General features: G+C 35.8%; 1 protein-coding gene across 2 annotated transcripts in view; it reads right to left on the bottom strand.

Annotated features, from left to right (window-relative positions):
* TTC13 (tetratricopeptide repeat domain 13) overlaps positions 1-24,970 on the bottom strand; it is a 39,228-nt gene that overhangs the window by 9,394 nt on the left and 4,864 nt on the right. For both annotated transcript variants that reach the window (XM_040551134.1, XM_040551135.1), the window contains exons 4-17: positions 22,913-22,983; positions 20,778-20,843; positions 19,322-19,414; positions 18,575-18,691; positions 17,667-17,777; positions 15,958-16,040; positions 13,513-13,654; positions 12,023-12,197; positions 11,472-11,628; positions 10,265-10,395; positions 9,813-9,945; positions 7,366-7,458; positions 2,154-2,237; positions 547-631 (exon numbers count right to left, since the gene is read on the bottom strand). In XM_040551134.1, the coding sequence (XP_040407068.1) occupies positions 547-631; positions 2,154-2,237; positions 7,366-7,458; positions 9,813-9,945; positions 10,265-10,395; positions 11,472-11,628; positions 12,023-12,197; positions 13,513-13,654; positions 15,958-16,040; positions 17,667-17,777; positions 18,575-18,691; positions 19,322-19,414; positions 20,778-20,843; positions 22,913-22,983 (1,541 nt within the window). The remainder of the gene's footprint in view (positions 1-546; positions 632-2,153; positions 2,238-7,365; positions 7,459-9,812; positions 9,946-10,264; positions 10,396-11,471; positions 11,629-12,022; positions 12,198-13,512; positions 13,655-15,957; positions 16,041-17,666; positions 17,778-18,574; positions 18,692-19,321; positions 19,415-20,777; positions 20,844-22,912; positions 22,984-24,970) is intronic.

Below are 24,970 nucleotides of genomic sequence, written 5' to 3'. Positions count from 1 at the left end.
AAGGGTCATCCTAAATTAATTTGAAGGGAGTTACAGGAGAGGGAACGACTTGTTACTTAAATCCAGCTTAAGCCCCATTGCTTAAGTTGAGATCAGAGTATAACTCATTTGGCACCTCTCATGATCCACAGCCTTTCTGCAGATACCCTCACCAGCAAGTAGTAAAACTGCAGGTTTCCCTCACTCCTTTTTCCAGAGCACAAAAATGTAAAACACAGTTTCAGGTTGGCTATCAGTGACTATAGCCAACTTTAGTTGCAACTTTTTTACATTAGGTTCATCAAATGACCTTGTTCCTTTGATGTTCCTAATCTTTCAGACATATCTTCAATTTTTTTCCTTCATACTGTACACATATGCTGTGAGCCCATTACAGAAGATCTGACCACAAACCCTTCTGGCTGGTAAGGCAGAAATAGCTTGAATTAGTGTTTCCAGTTCGTCGTTTTTAAGTTTATACACTGTGGTTACGTTCTGGGGAACTGGATATATCCCGTAATATGCTGTATTATTTTCAGCATATTTTGAATGTTTTCTTTGATTTACCTTCATTATGGGAAGAAGATCTTCTACTTTATGTACCTTTTCCAAAGCTTCTCGAACCTCCAATAGTCCTTTTGGATTATTAGCACTGGAAAAATAAATAAATATGGAATCACAATGGTTGAGCACGTGTTACATTTCCAGAAATCCATCTCGCTTTAACTTAATTAGCAATACCAATGGTTAGCACAATGAGTTACTGAAAGGTAATTATTTCTTTTCTGAAAATGAGTTTCTTCATACTTGACCACATGGTCACCTATTCTAGCATAAGAGAGGCACTTTCTTCAAAAAGAACTTTCCACCCTACATCATCTCAGCTTATTTTTTCAGTTTCAAACCTCAACTTCAAACTTCAAGTTTATCTTTTTTGTGGTTGGCCACTCTGAAGTGTTGAACAGTGCTTGCATGTGTGTGGGGGCAGGGGCTGTTGATGAGAGAAGACAGAAGAAAATCGGCACTGTTAGAAATGCTCTTCCCAAAATGCGTGCATTTGTGTAGCCTCAAAAGTTACATATATATTACAGGTGCAAGCACAGCTGAACAGTTAAGAAACCCATTGAACTACCTCTCTGAAATTTATGACTCTACACAGATTTTAAGAACAGAAGTATTTTTTTTAAAACCGCTGCACAAATTGCTCTGGTTCAAGCCCAAAGGCTACTGGCTCAGCCTGAAAAAGCTTTCTCTCAATGGGAAGATAGACTTTCCAGTTACTACAAAGCTTATGAACCAGTATCTATCAGAAATGTTCTAAAACTTAAATGTTTTCAACTGCTATAAAGCTTTTCTGTACTTTTATTTTTGATATTCACGTAGCACAAAGAATAATAGAACATAATATTTAAGAGAAGTTACCAGGCCAAAGAAAAATTAGAGGACTTAAGAGTTTCTTAATTTTTTAAACTTTGTCAGAACATTGTTGTCACAAAAAAGCCACAGCTTGGGAAGACATTTTACTCATAAGAGAGTGATCAAAGTTTGAAACTGATATAAACATCATTTTTAAGATTATCGACATTCTTCTATTTAAGATTCTACCACCATCTTCTGCTTGAGCACAAAGTCTACAAACCCATCTACATAAAAGGTAGTAAAGATTTCCTGTTCTGATAAAACTACTTGCCAAACACCAGTTTTATATAAAAGTGCTTTCTGTATCCTCTATTCTTCCTTTTCCTCACTCCAAAAGGTGGGATTTATCCCTCTATTTAATAAATAAATCTTAATATTCAGAGAAATTGTAGTCTATTTTACCAGGAATTGTACTCCATTCTACCGGGGGGAAGACATCTTTAAGGAGTCATATTTTATAGAAAGAATTAAGACCCACTCATGCAAAAACTGTGGGTAGAAATTTAATACCAGTATTTAATTAGAGGTATACCATAATTGACAATACTTTTCTGATTAGGTTAAGTGGCAAATAATAGGATTTTGTATTTCTATTAGGAAATATAACAGCTATAGACACTAAGAAAACTAGAACATACAATTAAGGAAATGTCACTTGGACTTCCCAAAATTAATTATGTACATTTCAAATCAATATTACCAGAGGAGTGAAGTAGCAGGCAAAGAGAAGTGAAAAAAGATAATCAAAAGTTTACCCATGATAAACAAGGATCCTATCTTTGATAAAATGAAGAATTTTTTCAAAGTACTCCAGGTACCGCATGTTAATGACCTGTCCCCTACAAAATAAAAGTTTCTCTTTAAAGTTCTGTTTTTTAACCCAACATTCCAGGCTAAGGCAAACATTGTTCATTAAAATTTGACAATATTTTATCCACAGATGCTCTTAGATCAAAGAAAAGAATTAGAGGTTTTTCTGAAATGGCAAATTGCCCATCCCCAACTTTGGATGTAGATTCTCAAGTGAACTAGCAAAAATTCATGTATCATTGGTTCAGTTTTCTCAGATAAACTGCATTTCACGGGTATTTCCCTATTTTCAGTATATCCATTATCTATATGATAATTATCTATTTGTAATAGGATAGAATTTTCTCAGACAGTTATTTAGACTAGTAGAAATTGCAGAGCTAAGAGAGAGTTATCGGTGTGCACACTGATTTACTTTGAAAACTGACATTCCCCATTTTACGTATTTGCCAACATATGTGCTAAATATGCTCTAACATAGTTCTCCATGTACAGTTTTCACATTTCCAGGTACAGTTTTCTTTACTCACCTAAGCACCTACATACTGAAGTAATTTTGTTTTGACTCCTAACAGTTCGGAATAGTAACTGTTGAACAAGGAAACAAGTTTTTTTCCCCCATAGAATGCTAAGAAAAATATAAATAAAAACCTGATAAAAACCTACTAGTATTATATAACCACTCTGAGAGGAAAAATTACATACCATTATTGCATTTGTAGAAGTCCTTCCTCTTCTCCCAGTCTACAAAACAAGATTTTATAAAGCAAGTGTTATCGCTCTCTGAGGAAGCAAAACCACTGTCAATCACAGGAAGGTGTTCACACCTAGCTTTTATTCACTCTGAGTAAGTGATTTTGGCAGCTTAACTCCCTAAAGTCTCACTCCACCATCACACACTTTAGTAGGCCTGGTCTCAGAGTAATTGCAGAATCAGTCTTTAAAAACCTGAACAGAATTAGAACACATACATAATCTGCACATAGGAAATGGAGGGAGGAATAGAAAGAGAAAGGATGAAGGATACATTTCTGCGCATAATTTGCCCTTGTTGTACGTCCCATCATTTTCCATCTGTATAAAAAAAAAATAAATCTGTACAACAGGCAGAAGCATGTCAGAATAAGGAACTGGATTTTAATTAAGTGGCATCTTGGAAAATACATCCAAACCAGACCTATCGTTCTATAAGGCTACCTAGAAGCAGCAGTACTGAGAAAAGACTTTTAGTGGGTGGTCAGATGTAATTTCTGTATATTACCACTTTCTCCTTATTTAACAAGCACTACTACCAAAACTTCAAAAGCAGCACTCTTCTAGAGAGTTTCTTTACTTTTTTTTTTTTTGTAAGAACACTGAGTATATTATTAATGTTTAGCTGATCCCAAATCCTTGTTTTGCCTACAGAAATAACTCAAACTTTCAAGAACATTCACTTTAATTTAAATAAAACTTGGTAACTTTGATCACTTGCCAGAAGAGAGATCAGCCAGAGTTGTGCTTGTGTATAGACCCACAAAGAAGCAGCAATAGCCAATATACTTCTATCTTGAAACTGTTAAGATCTGGAAGCCTATCAAACATAGTGAAGTACAAGACTTCTCTTAAATACCTTCTATTAAAAGCTCTCCAAATTAAAACAAAACTGTTTTCTGACACTCTTCAATCACTATACCATTCTGGAAAAGAATCTTGAATTCAGAATTTGCTGATCCCTAGTGCCTCCACAGCAAAATGTTTTTGTTTTTTTTTTTTTGCCAGAAATCATTCAATAGTGGACTGTAAATACAAAGAATTCCGAGGCAAAGAAAAAGCATATGTTAACAAGTTCCTAATCCGAGTATTTTTGCACACAGAAATTACTGGTGTACAATTTATATCAAACAAACTAGAGACAGCATTAGCTCAGTGTGACTAGATCTGTCATGAATACTAAAATAATGAAAGGAAGTTCCACTTTTCAAATCTTTCAGTGGCTAGCTAGTTTAAAAGATTACTCCTCTCCCTCTCCCTCCTAGAGCTACCTAGCCCTCATTTTTGCCAAATAAACTGCACAGATGCATGGCAAAACAGGAATACTAAATGTTATGTGCAATAAGACACTGAGTCAGCACAACTGAAAAAATGGTAGTTACTGGTATGAACTACACCCAGTATTTGCAGTTATATTTCTTACATACTTCCAAGACAATGGATGCCCTCAGCCAGAATGTCAAAATATTATTAAGTTAGTACGCTACTAAGTATTATCTGAGCTTCTGGCAGTAGGGCCCATAACAAATTAGAAAGTCAGGAACCGTTAACTATCCTATTCCCTTGGAACAAAGAACAAAAGACTGGTGTTCTATTGTTAGATAAAATCATTTTATTAGAGAAAGTCGTTTTTATTAGACTTGTTCTAATACTTCCATGTCCTTCTTGTGCCGGGGTCCCTAGAGCTGAAAGCAGTACTCCAGATGGGGGTGAGCCCCATGTGAAGTCATCAGGAGGGAATTCAAAATCAGAAACAAACCACTATGGAAAGCTAACCAGTTTGCAGACGACACCAAGTTAAGTGCGTGTGTCGACCTGCTTGAGGGTAGGAAGGCTCTGCAGGAGGATCTGGACAGGCTGGACCGATGGGCTGAGGCCAAATGTATGAGGTTCAACAAGGCCAAGTGCCGGGTCCTGCACCTGGGGCACAACAACCCCAAGCAGCGCTACAGGCTGGGAGATGAGTGGCTGGAAAGCTGCCTGGCAGAGAAGGACCTGGGAGTATTGGTGGATAGTCGGCTGAAGATGAGCCAGCAGTGTGCTCAGGTGGCCAAGAAGGCCAACAGCATCCTGGCTTGCATAAGAAACAGTGTGGCCAGCAGGTCTAGGAAAGTGATTGTCCCCCTGTACTCGGCTCTGGTGAGGCCGCACCTCGAGTACTGTGTTCAGTTTTGGGCCCCTCGCTACAAAGACATCGAGGTACTCGAGCGAGTCCAGCGAAGGGCAACAAAGCTGGTGAGGGGTCTGGAGAACAAGTCTTACGAGGAGTGGCTGAGGGAGCTGGGATTGTTCAGTCTGGAGAAGAGGAGGCTCAGGGGCGACCTTATCGCACTCTACAGGTACCTTAAAGGAGGCTGTAGCGAGGTGGGGGTTGGTCTATTCTCCCACGTGCCTGGTGACAGGACGAGGGGGAATGGGCTAAAGTTGCGCCAAGGGAGGTTTAGGTTGCATATTAGGAAGAACTTCTTCACCAAAAGGGTTGTTAGGCATTGGAATGGGCTGCCCAGGGAAGTGGTGGAGTCACCATCCCTGGAGGTCTTTAAAAGATGTTTAGATGTAGAGCTTAGGGATATGGTTTAGTGGAGGACTTGCTAGTGTTAGGTCAGAGGTTGGGCTAGGTGATCTTGGAGGTCTCTTCCAACCTAGATGATTCTGTGAAAACAGCTATTACTTGGGCTGCAGAATAATCAAACAAGTATTGCTTCCTAGAATCAAAAAGGATGCAGTCAGCAGCCAGTACTAAACCATGATTAACTCTTAAGGCTGCTTCAAATCTAGTGTTCCCTCTAAAAAAGCCCCCAAATGGTAATTCACTGATAATCATTAATTTGCTGTCAAAAAATGCACAATCAAAATGCTGATGAGATCTCCAAAAGTCAAGGCTGATCCAAAACCAAAAGATTAAAACTGTGGGCCTATCATTCTCAAAGTTCATAATGCTTATTTTAAATTTCTACAGAACCACCACAATAACTGAAATAGTAAATCATGAGTTTTGTTTTCCTATCAGCAGAGAACACTAGCAATTAATGTGCTTGCTCAGTGAAAAACAGTTGCTGACAGAGATCTTGGACAAGGGTGCACTTCTTCAGAATAAATATTAAAGTTATTTCAATATAGTAATCAAGTGTTGCTACATTAATGCCCTTGTATTCTGCCAGCTTAGTCTACCTAAGAATTAAGCTTTCCCCTCTCCCATTTTAAAATAAAAACAGACAGAAATGGATGAAGCATGGAAGACACGCTTGTCTCAAAGAATAGATTGTTGTGATTTCAGCTGGAGCTTATGTGTGTGCAGAGAGGAATGCAGCAAAGATGGACAGAGTTTGGAGCCCAAATGTAACACTTGACTTGAGGGAAGACAGAAGCCTAAGCCTAAGATTGTCCAATAATGAGTATATCCCTAAAGGGCAACCACCAATTGCAATCTGGAGTTTAAAACTACATTGTAATCGCTCCTTAAAGTAAAGGGGAGCCTTGTAGAATGGTAGGATGAGCATGGAGGAATTATCATTAGTTTCTGTTTGTGAACATCAGAATATCACTTTTTTTACTTGAAAATTATTGAGAAGGCTTTGCTTCCCTTGTCCTGCTTTTTCCAAGCAGATTCTCAAAAAAGGAAGAAGTAGATATAAAAGCAGAATGACAGATCAAAGATTCAATATTTACCGTAGTGGGGGAGAAAAAAAAAAAAATGTAATCTGGCTACATATTTAGTTACAAACAGTCTGCTCCTGTGATTGACAGTGATGTTGCCACATTGAGTCTCTCACACTTCTACCACTTTGTGGGAGGTAGCACTACCTTGAGTACAATACTGAGTCTTGCAGAATGGGAGAAGATGGAACGTACAACAGTGGTTCAATCTTTAATTTGAGCTTTGTTTGAAAATGCACCTATTACCTTTGACAGGTTACTTATTTTGTCATTTTTGCTTTAATTTGGCCTACTTTGAGAACAACTAAAGAAACTGTTTCCTCCCTGTTATAAATTGGGAATAAAGGCAATAAAACAGCTCTGTTTCATTATAATTGCAACTGTCTTCAAGAAATATCATCTGCAATAATTACAGCTGTGATTAACTTTACCTTAAATGTAAAAAATAGATCATTTGGGAATTAAAAACAGCATGTAAAAATATGCACCTTCCAGGTACTACTTTTTATCTTGCTGTAACTCAGTTGTACAATTGAAATCCAGGAGGGAGAGAAAATGTCATGAGTGAAAAATAAGAGTGCACAATAAATAAATATTCCATTAGAAAATAAAAAATAAATATTAAAGCAAATAATATAGTATTAGATACATATGTCCTTAATGTGCATGCTGTTTCATAAACAACCAGTAAATTTTGGTACAGCGCCTTGGTGTGTGTGAAAAAGCTGTTTGGCAAAACTCTCATACCTGATTAAATTAATGTGATTATTAAAACCTCTACTAAGGCTTCGGGCAGGCATTTGGTCCAACCAAAGCACAGGCTGGTCAGGGTCTGCTATCCTACAAAGACAAAGGACGTTAACATTGGCATATGTTTCACTCCATGTAATATTTCTAATTGAACTTTGTTCTCTCACACAGGTCTATTTTTAAGAAGTGGCTATCAATCCGATTGCTACTAATAATTGGCTCATTATACCTCGCTGATCTGCACAAGAACTATTAACGCTAGTGTTGCTATATTCCTTCCTCACCCTCTTGTTTGTTTCACCTACCTGTTTTAGCCTTTTATTAGATCATAGACTCTTTGCAGCACAACTGTCTTTTACTTTACAAAAGAAATAATTATAACAGGGACTCCACTGTGGCCTCTAGCTGCTACTATCATATAAACAAAGAAAATTAGTTATCCTACAGTAACTGGGATTCTTCAGTCAAACATGCCTACAATGATTCCATTTTTAGGGCGCATAGAACAAAAGAAAAATCTGATTCTCATTGCCAACAGAACCCATTAAATCCACAAACAAGAATGTCTTCCTACTGATAAAGGTATACACATGATTCCTCCTATGGCAGCCTTCACTTGCTCTAGCGGAGAATTTTTTGCATCAGAATTGCTCACCTTAAGTATTAACGAGTTCAGTATCAGTGATGTATTAAGGAAAACAAATGCCCACACAGCATGAGAACTAAAAATGTGGGCAAGTCTAGTACCAGGTCCACTGAGTCACCTCTGACTTAACTGCTTGGAAGGTCATGGGAATCTTCATGTCAAAATTGAATACTGTGCAGTAGGGAGCTTGACGTTGCAGTATGCTAGTTTCTAATGCACTGGTGTTAACTAAGGAGAAATTTTAAGAACCAAAAACCTATAAAGAATTAAACCAATACAAGTGAGGTGACTGCTGTATTTTGTCTTTCTGGACTTAAACAAAAAAAAAAAAAAAAAAACAAACATGCCTCAATTCCTTCTTGCTCTTTGCAGCTGTTACTGCCAGAATAACAGCAGAAAAACGTAAGCTCTGCCTCATTCTATGATTCTACAACTCTGAGTATGTTATTGGACACCTCTGACTCAAGAAAATGCACAAGCCACAGAAAACTATGACAGACTGGGAAACTATTCTGGATGATTGTTTTGTGCTTGTTTTACTCTTGTACTTTTTCTTATGAACCTGCAACTAGCTCTTGCTGTTGACAGGATGCAAAGTTATATTGACCACTGGTCTTATCTATAGAGTCCAAGCTAGTAACTTTTCTTATTGAGGAACCTGATATGATGAGACCAATCTGATCATCATTACATGGCCATATTACTGCAATTTTTGTGAATTATTTCATGAGAATCAATCACACAAAAAATAAAAAGTTTGAATGTTGAGTATTTCAGCTGACAAGATTGTCACAGACTGCTGTTAAACGTCTGTTGTCTTCAAGGCCAACAGTTTCAGAAACAATACTAGCTATGACAACTTCTGCTCAATCAACTGGGCATCATTTGAAACAAAACTAGAGCAATCCTTTCGCCAAACCTATCAATCTCCAAATGGGAAAGCAAGATGTTCCAAAAGGCTGTTCAGAAAGGCAGCACTATGGAGTATTTTGCTAATAACTTCATAGATTAAAAACGTAACAAAAAATGAATTTATTCAAACAAATAATTATTTAGGCAAAAAGCGTTCTTGCTAGTTGTACAGTAATGAAAAAAAACCATAACTGATATTTGCAATAGCAAGAGATAATCAGATTCAGGTCTCCAGCAATCAGTTTGTGCAATTTTTCCATAGAGATGGGGTAGAAAAAACAAGTAAACATTAAAAAAAAAAGAAAAAGTCTTCAAGACGATTTAAAATATATTATGTAGAACTTTTTTTTTAAAAAAAAAGTATTTCTACTTCTGATAACAGTTTAATGTGAAAGTAATTGAGAATTAATAGAAGATATAATGAGGTATTTAAAAAAACACACCTTATTTGGTTTGATCTTAATTACCTTTGAATGATCTATTTGTGTTTACCTACCAAAACTCATCCATCCTCTCCACATTAGCAACACACTTTTGTTTTAGTCTACTCTTTTTCCATGAAGAATTTAAAAAAAAATAAAATGAAACAGCACACCACATAAAGAATCCCTCTAACCCCAGAATGCCTCAGTCTGAGCTCTTCATTTAGATTAGTTATTGTTACGACGCCCTTTATGGAATGCATTGGATTCTTCAGATTGGATCAAGATATGCACAAAGATACATTCGAGTATATAGGCTAAGACTGACTCCCTTTAGTTTATTCACCTGTTTCTAGCAAAGAAAGAACTATTGTTCTACCTGTTCGGACTCCAGCCCTTTGGTTAATTGAAGCATGCACCATTATTACAACTTAAGGCTTGTTTTCTCTCTTCTTTAACATTACCTTCGCCACTTCACAGCAATATCAAACATATCCCTCCACTGCATCAGTCTGGTTTTCCCATTCATCCGAACTTTTGAGTTTGCCCATGTCCGTTGCACAGCTTGCATTACTTCTAAAGTAGCCAATCCCATTGCTGGGAGGAGGAGGAGAGAAGGACAAACAACAACAAAAACAGAAAAGCAATTAGAACCACACACTTCTTTTTGTACAGACAGGAAAACTGAAGCAGGGAAGTGATGTATTTACAGAAGAAACTGTCCGTATCAATAAAAACTGGGAGATCATGTTTTCCAGGAAATTTGCTGATATAATTATTTTCATTTTAAACTTTTTATATAAGTATCTGAAATGAGTAGAGCTTAAGACCAGTTTGCAGATAGCAAAGGCATGGCATTAAATTGTAACCACATTAATTTTTTAATTCTCAAGTTCACAGAGCTTTTTCAGTATACCTCTATGTATTCTTTTATTTGGAAGAAATCCTGGTGTCTCATACTGCATCATGGAACCCAGATGATCAGCTACACATATGAGTTCTTGCACATCAGTCTTATAGCTTTCAAAATTCTGAAATAACACATCTCTTATAGAGGAGAAAAACATACATCAGACATAACTTGGCAACATAGGTCCTGGAAGTTATAAAACACAATTTGTTTGTCAGGTAATCCATACTGTTCACGTGGGAAATACTCAAAAACTGAATTTTTGACACTCATTTCTCCTCCCACCTCACTAAACATACATAGTATATGGCAGTTATACTCAGTACCTCAAATCAAATCCTCATCCTACTGATCTTATTATTGTCAAAAACTATTTCGCCTTCAGACTTTCTCATAGTAAGTGGCACTAAAAGTTAACCAATAATACACCGTCCTTCAATGTCACACTTACCTGAGAAACCTCAACACTAAGTAAGGAAAGCATACATATAGAAACTGGAAGTCTTATTCTGCAAATTATCCCTTAATTCCGTAAAAGCTTCTTGTGTATATGTAATAGAATCTATCATTTTAGCACAAAAGCCATATGTTTTTAACTCAGCATTACTTTTACACAGAGGGAATAAGTGAGAATATATCTATAAATTCATTTATATCAGGAGAAATTGCTATCCTTCCTTTAAGTGCATATTTCCAAAGACTAGTCTAATAAATCCCCTGCTCTGTTAGCTGATATTATGCTCCCCCTAAAATATGGGTTATCTAAATTGTACTGGAGAATATTTTCCCAGTGAAACCCATCTGTTATTAACAAATCTATTTAATAGTTGAGAAATTACACCTCTAACAAAATAAAATTTAGCACATAGCAAGAAACTGTAGTAAGGGTGCTACATAACACTGCACTAAGCATCTCAAACTTTTCAATGCCTTAACATTAATTGCAAAGAAAACAGAATGGTAAATCATTAAAGCTGTATGATGTGAAACAATCATGTGAAACAATGCTTACGTGAAGATCAAATTGAAAAAAAGTCATCGTAAGTTTCATTCTTCCTCTCTTATGAACTGAATCAACTCCAGTCACTACAATTTTGGAAAGAACCTACACTCACTGGATTTCCACAGTATAAGTGCCTCAGGATAACATTGTTAAAAGTCAAGCAGAAAAAAAAGCATTTTGAGTAGGCTTAAAAAAAATAAAATTGCTCACTTTATATGTGGCTGTAACCCTGGCTGTTCTTCATAATTTTCTATAAGAAAAGGAAGATTTTTGGCCCAGTGGTCCTTGAAATTTCCAGGAAGATCTATATCAATATTATACTCTGTAAGAGGGGTATCCAAATGTGCATGCAAGTATCTAGAATACTCTGGAGGAAAGAAATAAAATTAAATACTGTTTGCATGATCATTCTACTTCCGTAATTATGTAAGACCAGAAAACAGATTATACATTTGTCGGTTATCCAACATAACTTAAATAGGGTATTACTCTTCAATAATCAAGTTTTGTTATTAGCTAATGTCCAAGACAGAAATAAGCCTACTTTAGCTAAGTACCACTTTACCATTTCACAGAAACATGCATTTGGTTTACGGTGCCAGCTTTTAACTGCATGAACAAGCAAGTGTGTACATTTTTTGCATGATACACTCTACAGTGCTCCTCAGGATGTACAACGTTTCCTTAAAATGGCCATAATTATAACCACACTTGCACTTTCAGGGTTCTTACAGGATTTAAGGAAAAAAAATTCAACTCACCTCGGAGATATTTCACTTTCAGATATTCTGGGCTGGCTTTCTGGCCTGGTAGTGGATCATTTAACATAACTTTAGTCTGAGCTTTTATGCCTTCATAAAACTGTCCCATTGCAACATGGCTGAGTCCTTTCATATACTGGCATACTTCATTGTATGGTTCTAGCTGTAGACACCTCTAGAAGGTTAAACGAATAAAGCACCCACAAATCAAGAAACGGAGAATGAGAATCTTCAAATAAGCTAACCTGTTTCATCAGAAGACCTCCACTAATGAAAAGATTTACTGATTATTAAGAAGTACTTTCCATCAAAGGTTTCTTTCAAATTCTTCTGGGCACTTAAATTGCTAGTGAAGAAAAACATTTCCAGCTTTACTAAAGAAAAGGAAATGCCAATGCAAATATGCTTTTGATCACACTGATTGTTATGAAAGTAGATAGTGTTTGCACTAACGATAATAGTGCTAGTTTCATTAGTTGAATGAAACTAGAAAAAAACACTCACTATATTAATGTGGTTTTTTTTTTTTGACTAGTTCAACATATGGATTGGAGAAATGGTGTGATATCTTCATTAGTTCATGCATTAGTACACTTCATTACGTTAGTCAAATATTTACTGTATGTTAAACACACAGCAAATTGATATTCATTCATTCAAACAATGCTCTGATTCTTTTTCTAACAATTACCTCTCTTTAGAGGAGCATCTCTGCCTTAAAAGTTAAAGCATCTTTTCAATTATACCAGTATCTACAAATTGTGTTACACAAGAGGAATATGTAATGACTAAGGAAGTGTTATCCTTGGAATAAGCACGGTCTCATTCAGCAAGGGATATAGTCATGTCCACATCTCATTCCAATTATTGTTTTAAAAGCAAATGTTAACCACGTGTCTGTATCATTATTGTTCTGCCTCCAAAATGAGGCTGTTACTCAATGTCAATGGAAAGGGGTGAGATTTTACTTACGTATGGAATTAGGCACTTTTTTTTTCAAGGTCAGTGGATAACTACATACTGCAAGTTGTTTCAAAACACAGAAAATGCCTCAGAAATTATTGTTCCAAAACACTGGAACTTTCTTCATATGCATAGTTTAAGCTTAAAATTATGAAGAAGACTAAATCCTTTCTTCCCCCAGGAACAAAAAATCATTTAGGTTTCAACCCGAAGTAAAATATTAGCTAGAACACAATTACCAGTTTCAAAAAACATAAAACATTTCAACCAGAGCAGGGTTTTAGAAATTCATAAAGCAGTTAGAAGAAGTATCTTAGTTTTAGCCAAATTTTATTTTTAATTTTAAACTGTAAGGTTTTAATAAATCTTTTATGACAGACTTAAACTGCATTTTAATTCAAATGCACATTCCTATCTGCATTCAGAATGTAAAACTTGAAATTTGTCTTTTTTAAAACATTTCTTATATACTCATTTTTGTTAAAATAGTTTGATTTCTTATTTAAAGTGGGTCTTACACTACATACCTTAAAATTCTTCAGTGCTTCATCTAAGCTACCATGATGATAAAGCATCATTCCTTTGAGCTGTAATGTCTGAACATGATTTTGATTTAGCAGCAAAGCCTTCTGGAAGCTCTCTGTAGCAGCATCAAAGTTGCCAAGTTCCCTAGAGAATTCCATAAAGTATAAAGTGAAGAATACAGAAGGTAACAGTGACAACAAAATTGCTTGTTAAAAGCTACTTTCATGTGTCCACCGGGGATATCATTAAAATGGAATGCAATACTAATGGAAAATTTCTTTAGGAAAAGCGGTAATTCTCTAACTGTTCTTCAATGGTAGTAACAGCTGCACACAGTTTTTTACTAGCTGAAAAGTGTACTCTAATATGCAATGCCACAAGACCACAAAAATCTTCCACAATTCTGAATGGACATAAACCATTAAAAAAATACTCTAAGTATGGCTTTCAGAACCTAACAGAACCAAAACTGCATTTTCGAAGAATGCATTTTTTGCAAATCTGTGACAGATCTTTTAACTTTTTTATATAAACACTTTATTTAATATACAAAATACTTAAAATGTTGAATAAGAAGAAAGCGTGTGGTGTTTGAAAGATGAAACTAAAAACATACTAACAAACGTAGCAACTTACTCCATGGTCAGGACAGCTTTTAGTTTCTCTGTGGCTGTTTTTACTATCCAGAATAAACAAAAATAGAAATAGTACACAAGTAATTTTTTCCTCAAATATTTATCCAGGAGACTGATTTTTAAAATTTAAGATCTTGAAGTTCTTTCTAGGTCAAATTACATTACCCGAAATTAATCCAAACTAGCAATGCTGGAAAAGACTAACAACATTAACTAGTTTTAAATACATTTGCCAAAAAGAATTTTTAGATAGATCAGTGATTAACCACAGCTCTTCTGTTTCAAACACATGCACGAACACAGAAGTCACTAGACTCAAAGCAGAAATTAAGTAAAATGCCATAACTGATGTTGTGGAGAAGGACAAATCAGAGACTCAGAATTGCCTACTTCCACTACAAAAAAAAAAAATCTTTAAAAGATTTTTTTAAGCACCATATTTGAAATGTAGAAGAAAGAAGGTGTGAACTTAAAATACACAATTTTAGAAGGAAAAAAGAATCTGTCAGCTAATGTTAACTAACGGCTGTCCTGGAGAACTCAGATATTATTTCTGCCTATCATAACACCTGTGTGTTTATGGGAAAGTATTTCAGACTTTCATAGTTGGCCTCTAGTTATAGTCCCCTCTGTTATTAAACAATATTCCATTCATCTTCTGGTTGTTGGCTGAGATTCCTTATCTAACTGCTGAGCATTTTAGAAGTCAACAGTAATTGTGCTTTGCATATTAAGTGTAATAAAACAAAAACCAAGCAAAACAAGAAATGAACAGTTTCCTTTACAATCCTACCATTATTTCCTGAGGACCAGAGAACTTTTGAGTGTAGTGGACAGTGAGAAGGGAGAAAAGCAACATACTTCAGCTGATTGGAATGCTCTGATTTAGTGACTTTTGCTTTGTAAGACAACAATCCACTGCAAAATGAAACTTTAAAAAGCTTGTTTCCCCCCCCGCCCCCATCCCTCAAAGTAAAACTTCTACAGACTGAAGTTTCTTGGACACAGGATAGAACAGATGAGAGAGAGAGTCTCACATCCAAACACAGAGCAATAGAGTTAAAGGATTTATTGGAAATGTAAAAAGGCACCTACCCATGTTCCAGGCTAAATTACTGACAATTCATTAGCACCTGAAAAGTATTCACACACCACAGTAACAAATACCACAGAAAAACTCATGAGGAAACTAACCATTATATTGAGTTCAGAATGCAGAGACTGTGATAAATAAGGCACAAGTCCACAAAGCTAATAATAAAAAAATAATGTAATAAATGTAATTCACTGCTTTCAGTAAATACTGCACTTTCTGTATGCTGAAGGAAGCATACAGCCACGACCACATAACTAAAATCTGTACTAAATGCTTGTGTACCATCCCTACCCCATTTAACCCTTGGTACACAGAAGATGTTTATGCTGCAACAGCATTTCTGCTGCAGATCAGTACTTTCCAAAAATAGTAATTTAAAATATGAAATAAAAAGTTGACAAGACACAGCAGGTTGGGAAAAGAACTACAATGTGCAGAGATATTCACTTGATGACTATTTTATGTTCCCATCTTACTGATATCTGCCATTCACCTAACCTTTGATCCACAGCTGCAAGGGACTGAATTAAAACTACAGAGCAAACCTGAAAATTATTTCTATTGAACACATGCTGACATAGCCATACTGGCCATAGGAGCTATCAAGGACAGATGATTCTGCACGGTTTTGTAACGTGTGAAACGTGTGAAATTTAGGAGTGCTTTTTAAAGAATACAATCAGAAGAAATTTAAAACTATTTCTGAATGTCCTTACCTGTAGGCTTGTCCCAGACTTTTATAGGCATCTATGAAGTCTGCTTTCTGCTTCAGAGCTTCTTTGAAAGACTCAATGGCTTCCTATAGAGAGATAACAACAGAAAAGTTTTGTCGCTTATTACATCCATGCCATTTTAGCATCCTCAATAGTTACTAGCCATGGATTTAGTTATTCATCAAAACTTTGTAAGACTTAAGTTGCCTGTACAGAGTTAGTATAAACCCTATCAAGATTCTTATTTAGAACAGGCATCAAATATATTCCGAGTACTAACTACTAGAAGCACCAAAATACTTACTGAACAAAAATATAAGATAGTCACCTACCATTACTGACCATCTTGTGTGCTCTAGATAAGTTTCAAATGCCAGAAGATTATCCCCGAAAGCAATGACTTTTCACTCAAAAATTAACACCCCTCAAAAACTAACACCCTCCCAAATGGAGCCAAAGCTCAGTTTCCAGCAAGCCTAGTAAAACCTAAGAGATGACCTGTACAGCCTTGCTGATCCCGACTGTAAGTTATTAGAGGATAAACAAGAGTAGAGGTATGCCTGTTACTGAGTGGCTCTGCATTTCCAGTCTCTCAGAACCAGAATATTAGAGAGGGATGAAAGAGCAATAATGGGTAAGATACTTCCTCCAAGAAGAAAAAAAATGGGGTGGAAGAATGCATAGAATTGTGTTGATTTGCAAATCTGAAAGAAGAAAGAATTGTTCCTGTCTTGAAAATTGAGGCATTATTTATTCTTGTCAGTTATATTTCCATTTTCACTTTCTGGGCTTTTGGCTGTCTACACCAAGAATCAGAAATTCAATCCAACTATTATTTGTAAGTACCTCACTTGACTGAGATAAGATACAGACAGTAAGTTCAATGACAACCTGGAGCTCTCACCTTGTACAGTGAGTGTGTGTGTGTGAGGGGAAAATACCAGCTTGGATACAAAAAGGGTAGTGATAAACTATGAAAGATACTGGGCTAAAACCCAGGAGTTCTGGGTTGTCTCCTGGTTCTGTCAGGCTTTCTTCATACGAACTTTTACTGAATTCCAAGCTGTCAGTAAAGGCAAAAAAAATCCACTCTGTTGGAATTTAGGAATCACAGTTACATCTTTGCTTCTCAAATTAGTTTCAGTTGACTGAAAAAGGAAACAACTTCTCTGCTCATTTTAGAGTCTGAGGGAGCAATTATGTTCCCTCTATTTACTTATGAGCATTTCAGAATCAACTTATAACTAAAATACACAGGCACGGATGCAGGGTTCTCTATTCCTGGTTTCTTTGAATAATAGCTTGTTTCTAGCTCATTCAAGAAAGAATTTAACATTATTTTCCTCTTCATCCCTTTCCCATTCATAGACTCCTCTAAGGAGTCTCCATTTCATGAAAAAAAGAGTTTAATATAACCATGCAGATCTCAGCAGAGATGCAAAATACAAACATCTTTGAAAGCACCACATAAACACATCATCAGTTATGACTGATTTACCAATATCCATCAAGACCAGCAGTACTTACATGTCATATTATGAAGCATTACATTGTTAGAATTGGACCAAAAACATTTTCATTTTGCTTGTACTCCTTTGCCTTTAAAAAGTTTTTATGTGAGAGAAATATGTATATCAACACCAAATGAGATTTCTACAACTATTTTTTGGAAATAACCTCAAATAGAGAATTGTTATTTAACATAACTTTACCTTCAAGAGTCCTCTGTGAAAAAAGGTTAAGCCTTTATAAAGCATAGCTATAGGCTGATTTCTGTTCAGTTCCAGTGAGTGCTGAAAATCTTCGTGGGCTGTTGCATAATCCTGTGATAAAGTGGATTTTAGATGACAGAAGAAACACTACACAAATAAAGAGTAATATATATTTGTATTCTCATAAAGTTAAACTACAGAATTTTCTTTGACATATGAAGTTACTCTCAGGGCCAAGCAGCAATGATTGTAAACTGCCACTCAGAATATCAACAAATAAGGAATGGATAATGCACTTTCAACTTTCTTTTCAGTAAGTGCTGTATAAAACAAAGTAAATGGAAAAAAAGACTAGACACAGAGACAGATCAGAGTACAGTGAGCTGTCAGTTATTTAGAATTCAGACAATCTTTAATTTAAAATGAGTAACTTATCTTCAAAGCGTAAGAATATCAACACAAACTGATTACATAACAGAACAGGATATTAGATTTTTTTTAAGCATATATAGTAGTTACTGTGACGGCCATAGCTTTTCCTTTTTAGACTGGTATTTAATAATAATACTTAAATGCAACTGGAGGTTATAAATCTAATTCTTTATCTATATCCTATTCCTCAAACACGCAATAACTGGAGACACACAAGGTAAACCATGTAGTTGCCCTCTGCTTCTCTGCATTAAATAGAAATGCAGATGAAATCCTTGAATAATATCTTTGAACTGTTGGAAATTTAAATACAGGAAAAACAAGGCTTCCCCTCCCTCCATTTAAATAGGAAAGATGGTCTTGAACAAAACTAGCAACAGGTATAAAAAACACACAAGAAAACAAACAAACAAAAAAGACAACAACAGCAACACCCACATGACCAGAACCAAACAGAACCACCCAAATCCACTAACCTCAGATATGAAGTACAGAGTGCCTCTATGCCTGTAAAGCCGTGCCGATGGCTGTAGCTGAATAGCTTTGGTGAGATCAGATAATGCTTCACTGATTCGTCCCAGTGGGGACAGTATCTAAGAGAGCCAACAAAAACATAAGTGTAGAGCATGCAGGCTGAATGGATTAGGTTTAGAAATATGAAGACTATTCTTTTTCATGTTCAGCTGTAACAGAATAACTGTATTTGCTAGAACAGGACAGAAAATTCTACTATTTATTTTCTAAACTCTTATGAAATAGAAAATCTGAAAGCATCTTTCCCTTGAAATACCAGTGTACTTCCAACCATCATCATTTTTAGGAACTTAGTATTTTGAATAGAAACAAGACAAACAAAGCAAAATACTGTATTTCAAAGTAATTCCAACACACTCAACAGAAAACGTAATTAAAATGTTCTCAAACCTTTTCAGTTTAGGCAAAGTATTCCTCCCAGTCAAAATTTGCCCATATCCCAATTATATGAATGCCTTTCATATTTTTAGATCAAGATTACTAAAAAACATTTATAAATAAATACATTTTATAAATAACTATACACTTAGACATAACATATGCTATTCTATTGTCTATAGTAACTCCATACTGTGTATGTTTAATTTTAAAAGTAAATATTCCAGAAATTACACGGAAAATTGTACTTGAAAATACTGTGTAATTGCAACAACTTCCAAAGATCTGAAAAGATAAAAAAAAATGCTCACTTCTGCTCGTTGTTCAAATACTTCAGGATGATCTGGTTCTAGACTAATTACCCTACTGAGCTCAAAAAGAGCAAGTTCAGCATTTTTCATATCCTGAAAAGGAGAGAAATAAACAAGGTAAATAACCGTGCGTACTTACAGTAATACACTCTGAACACTGAAGAACAATTAATTTGACTAAGACTCTGAAAGTGCATCGATTTACATTAAATGCTCTTCATACTTTTGCTAACAAGATTAAGATGCAGCATGCTACAAATAGCCGAAAAACACCTATGTGCTATAAGAAAAATGAACTCTGCTTGTAAACATCAATTTTGTGTTGCAGTTCTAATAACTTATTCTTGGCAGCAAAGCTGGCTCAAGCTCTCACATGAACTCCAACACACATGCACACTCACACCGGTGTTTTCATCAATACCATTTATAAGCCGATCTGAGGAGTTCTGGCAATCAGTTGATGGCATCAGTGTCTTGTCTAAGTTTTTATATTTTCCTCAATATACTGTAGGATGGGGCTTGCTTCACCTACAAAAGACTGGTTACATAGCAAGTTGCTATATAACCAGTTTTAACATGCTAAACACCATCTTTGTGTCTCAAAAGTGTTGTTGACAGAAACCTCATTTTATGAAGCAAAACCGTAGCAACATCTAAAAAAACTCAGAAAAAAAAATCAGGCTGCTGTTAAAAATATGCAAATAAGAGGGACTTTAAGCTCCTGTCAGCACCACTAAAGAATTAAAGATCCTACACACAAGAAATTTTCAAGAAGTTATTCAACTCTTCTTCCCTCTAGAATACCCAGAGACCACTCAATCATGAGTTAACAGGCTACATAAACTCTATCTACTTTAAAACTTATTTTTGCTCAGGAAAATTTTGAGCCATCAGATGCAAGTAATTTAACTTGAAATGTATTAATTTGTTCAATAAGATTTGAAGAAGCATGTCCATCAAGAAGCAATATAAAGCCTACTGGACTGCAAGAGCTGATGATTTTCCATGTTGCAATAAAAGACTTTCATTTCCAAATACAGACCAGATACAAAGATTAATTCTGTGGGGCTTCAGAAACCTGCCTTTTAGAAGACACTGCTCATTATCTTGTCTGATAACCCTTTCAAGCAGCTGTCGCTCCCAGCTCTCAGCCTTACTATTCACCACTCACAATTGCTCCTCTATTCTCCTTTGGCATCCTTGCTTCATGTTGCTATACTTTCACAGTCCCACAAAGAATGTACCCATGGGCCGTGTAGCACGGTCCACTAGATCACTAGGTTACAGAGCACCTACCAAGGGAAGGAAATGGGACACTTCTGCATCGCCTATAGCATTGAGTTTAGAACTTGATAGGTACATACTGATCAATCTAAGCTCCTCCTGTAACAGGCCTTCTTATAGTTCAGATTCAAATAATTCAGTAACCTATAATTTTAAATAATCATCTACTTACATGGAGTCCTTTTTTTCCATATGCTATCCCTCGTCCATAGATTGCACTAACCAGTTCTGGTTCTTCCTGTTAGATTAAAAACAAATGTAATAATCAGTCAAAAAATAAGCATCTTTCTTCAATAAATGTTTAATTCTTGTTGTATCAACTAGCAAGCAATGAACAACCACAGCTACCAGGCAAAGATATTACACTGATTGTATTACACCCTATACTTTCACATGTTCACAACTTCCAGTTTTATATACTGGAATTACTGGGTAGTATTTGTCTGGAAAAAGAGCTAAACATCTCCAACAAATCTGATAGGAGAGAAGAGACTTCATGTGAGAAATGCATTTTAAACACTATTTTATAGCAAAAGCACCCAACAGTGAGATACAGAAAAGTTACAGGTATACTTTTATATTCCTTTCTTCTCATTGTATTTATGATTTAGTTTTATAACACAAAAGGAAAGGAGTTTAGGCTCTGAGGGGTTCTATTAGTTAAACAACATCTTGTGCAATAAAATGTAATCTGGCCATGGCTTCCCACCCAAATGTGAAGAACTACAACTGCAGAACTGGTTTTCTTGGCACAAGTAGGCCTATGCAGTTAGGGTTTCCCCTGAAATCCAGTCAGGAATTGCCTATTTAAATACCTGCAACCAGGTACGTAGCTGTGCTATGGAAGTTTGTAGTATAGGCCTGGTCTCATTTACCTGGGACAACTGCCAGGAAACAAATTACTGCATTGACTAAACAACAGATAAGTGGTGTAACCAATGCTGACAGTTTGCCAGACTTCAGCTGATCCCACTGTACACGTGCCAATGTCAAGTTCAGGTAACTTTCCTACTTTTAATATAATGACTAAGAATGAATGTTTTGTTCTGTTAAATGTTCCAATACTTACTTTAAGTGTATTTAAAATTGTCTTATGGAAGACAGAGTGAATGATCTTAATGACTCTACATTCTTTGAGGCATGCAATCATGATATCATGATTTCAACTGAAGTGTGTTCATTACAAATCTACTCTGTTACATGCACACTTTTCAAAGTTACTTTCTACAGTTGTTATATCTTGCTTATCTTCACTTTCTATTTTACCTTCTTACTCAAGAGAAGGCAGAAAAAGCCTTATAACTCCAGTGATTTTTAGAAGCAGGATTTTTCATTAGAAAAAAGTTAAATCATTCCTTACGTTAGAAGCAAACCAATGACAGATCTCTAAATAACTGAAAAAAGTTCTGATTCATAGTTTTTTTGTCCTCTGATAAGTTCCCTATAATAATTTTGTTGAATTGCTATACTTTCACTGAAAGTATGAGCCATATGCCATCTGAGTTAAAACACTCATGATATTTGCAGTACTACTTCACCACTTCCACTTGTGCACTACAACCAGTTCAGAACAAAAAAGAGGCACATACTTCTCGTAGTCACAGGTTCTTGGCCATACAAACACAGTATTTTGATATCAGGTTTAGGTATTGGGTTTTTGTTATTGTCTTTTTTTTGTTTGTTTATTTGTTTTAAAAGTGGCTACCCAAGTTCATAGAAGATTCTGAATTCTTTACCTTGATCAGAAATAAATATCCTGAAGCATTAACTAAGTTTTACTTACAAACTCATCAAATGCTTACCACTGAAAAAGGATAAACTCAGCACACAAAAGCATTATCACTAAGAATGCAATGTGGAACTTGACACTAGCAGTAAGTCATCTCTCTCAGTTTTCTCCTTATGTTGCTAGCAACACCCTAACTGCAGCCCATCTCCCCCCACGTTCCCCCCCACCACACAGCAAAATGAAATGATCTCAGTCTACACACTAAGACAGTAATTAAAGGAACTTCAGTCTTGCACAGGTCAGTTTCTGAAGATGCTTTTTTTTGAAATGTCAAAAAATTATTCGTACAGATGAGAAAAATACTCACCAACTAACCAAGATGCTGAATCACCTGACTTTAAGAGCATGCTTATGCTTGGACAAACAATAAATATCAGAGCTGTTATTCTCTTTTTAAAACCCTTAATTCAATCTGGTTTAGTAAAAGCCATAGGTTAGATCATAATTTCATAAAGTGTTTTTTTTTTTTTTCTCTTAAATACTATATTTAGCTTGAGGAGCCCAAAAAGAAAGCTTACCTGAAGCATTGTTGAAAATTGTCGAATGGCTTCATCATACAGGCCGTTGCCAATCAACACGTAAGCAATTGCTAACAAGAAGTTACAAGTGTAAGTAAAACATCAAAAAACAGCCGGTTTTCTTTGCATATACATTTACAATTTGGTTGCATTTACAGGAATATATATAATGTATATACTAGAAACTTATATTAGTCAAATGTTTTCTAAACTGCCACTGAAATTGCCTTCTTCAACCATTACCTACCCCTTATTAATTATTTCAATTTGGATTATGATCCTCAGAATTGGGGTTTTGTCCCTCACCCCCCTCTTTTTTGCAAGCAGTTTAAGAAATAGTTCATGTTAGCTTCTAAAGTACTTAGGACCAGGAAAGGCACCAGGACCCCATTTGGTAGCCCTGCATGAACTCTCAATTCTAAGTGAGCTTGGCTAACACTAATAGTTTTTTGATACTTCCATTAGAAAGCATCTGATTTTACTTGTTTGCATAATTTTTGCTAAACTTTAATAGCTCACAATTTTTTCCTTCACTTAAAATGCCTAGAAAAAATGAAGTGATTCTGTTGTTTATAAAACTGAGATTGAAAAACACAGAATCCTTACCCATTTTAAAGTATGAAAAGTTTTAAAGTTCTCATACCCTGCCTTTGGAGCAGAAGCTAAGTATTTGAAAAAGAAACAGACCACTGTTTTTAGTAACATGTTCCTGTAATCTTCACAAGATACAAAAATAGTCAAGTCACAAGGCTGAAAAGCTGTGGTTGTGCTTATGCGACTCAAGTTCAGTTTTGACAGCTGAATACCTACAACACACTTAATGAAACAATATTTCACAGGTCTTAGCTCTGGACTAAGATCTACCCACACTGCCCACAAAAAGCAAGCATCTTGCAGACTAGAGCTATGAAAGGTAAAGAAAAAGATTTCTCCCAGCAGTTCACATGAACAGCTGACAGCAGAATTGGGCACTGGAATTTTACCTTTTCCCACACTTCTACTGAGTTTTAGCAGTCGTCCAAGCAGAATGGATGAGGTCTATCAGCTTAGTTATTTACTCAAACATAACCAGAAAAATAAAGCCAATTGGAACAGAAATATTTTTACAGGGGACAGACATTTTTCAGGCAGGCCACAATCTTTAGGCAGCGTCACTAAACTCTGTTCATTAAAGGAAGAAAAAAGATAAATGAAAGAAGTGAGAAATGTATTTAATCCAGAGACTCCTTAATTCTTGGAGCATTTCTTTTACACAAAAGGAAGTGCGTGTGCAATACAAGCTTTTTCCTCAATACATGAAAAGCTTCACTCTGTGCAGACATGTAGCATAGCCACCAACTGAAAGAAAACAGGAAGAATCAAGGACAGTTTGAAGAGCTGTTGAGTTTTTGTCATTTCATTAGTCTCCAGGCCTACATGGTTCTTGGTATCATCTTTACGGTTCCAATCCCCACACGCAGAACAATCGGCAAATAAAAAGAAAATGAATTCAAACATGTTAGCATTAAAGAAAAAAGCTGAGGAAGCAAGAAAATGGAAACTACTTGCCTTGCTGATAATGAGTTTCAGTTTTATCTTTACTCAAGACTCTTGGCAAAACACACGAGGCTGTAGACTATGTCTGTAAAGCTATGGCAAGTGATTGACAGTAGCTGACAGAATATCAGCTTTTTAAATTCCAGCTTTTCAATTAATCTTCAAGTACTAGAAACATTACAAGTCTACTCCATTACGAAAAATCTAAGGGTTAACAATGATCCATTTGTCCAAGTATTTGGAAACTAACATTTCTTCAGAATGCAAGATACGTTCCACACTACTTTTCCTCAGAACAGTTACAAGGAGTAGCACAGAAGCAAGAGGGACCCAGGCTCCTCACACCATGACATACTTGAAATAAAGTGGGTAGGTAGATGTCAGCCTACAGGCAAAATGTGAGGATAGGGACTTTCTGACATAGTCTTCAGAGTCTACAGTACAGATATTAAAGCATCAAATATTTTCTCCTGGTTGGAAGTTCAGTATTCCCTGAAAGATTCTAGTAACATAGTTAGGTAT

The sequence above is a fragment of the Cygnus olor genome, chromosome 3 (assembly GCF_009769625.2).
Source record: "Cygnus olor isolate bCygOlo1 chromosome 3, bCygOlo1.pri.v2, whole genome shotgun sequence".
NCBI lineage: Eukaryota > Metazoa > Chordata > Aves > Anseriformes > Anatidae > Cygnus > Cygnus olor.
The sequence above is the reverse complement of the archived record's forward strand: the minus strand, read 5'-3'. Positions and strand labels throughout refer to the sequence as shown.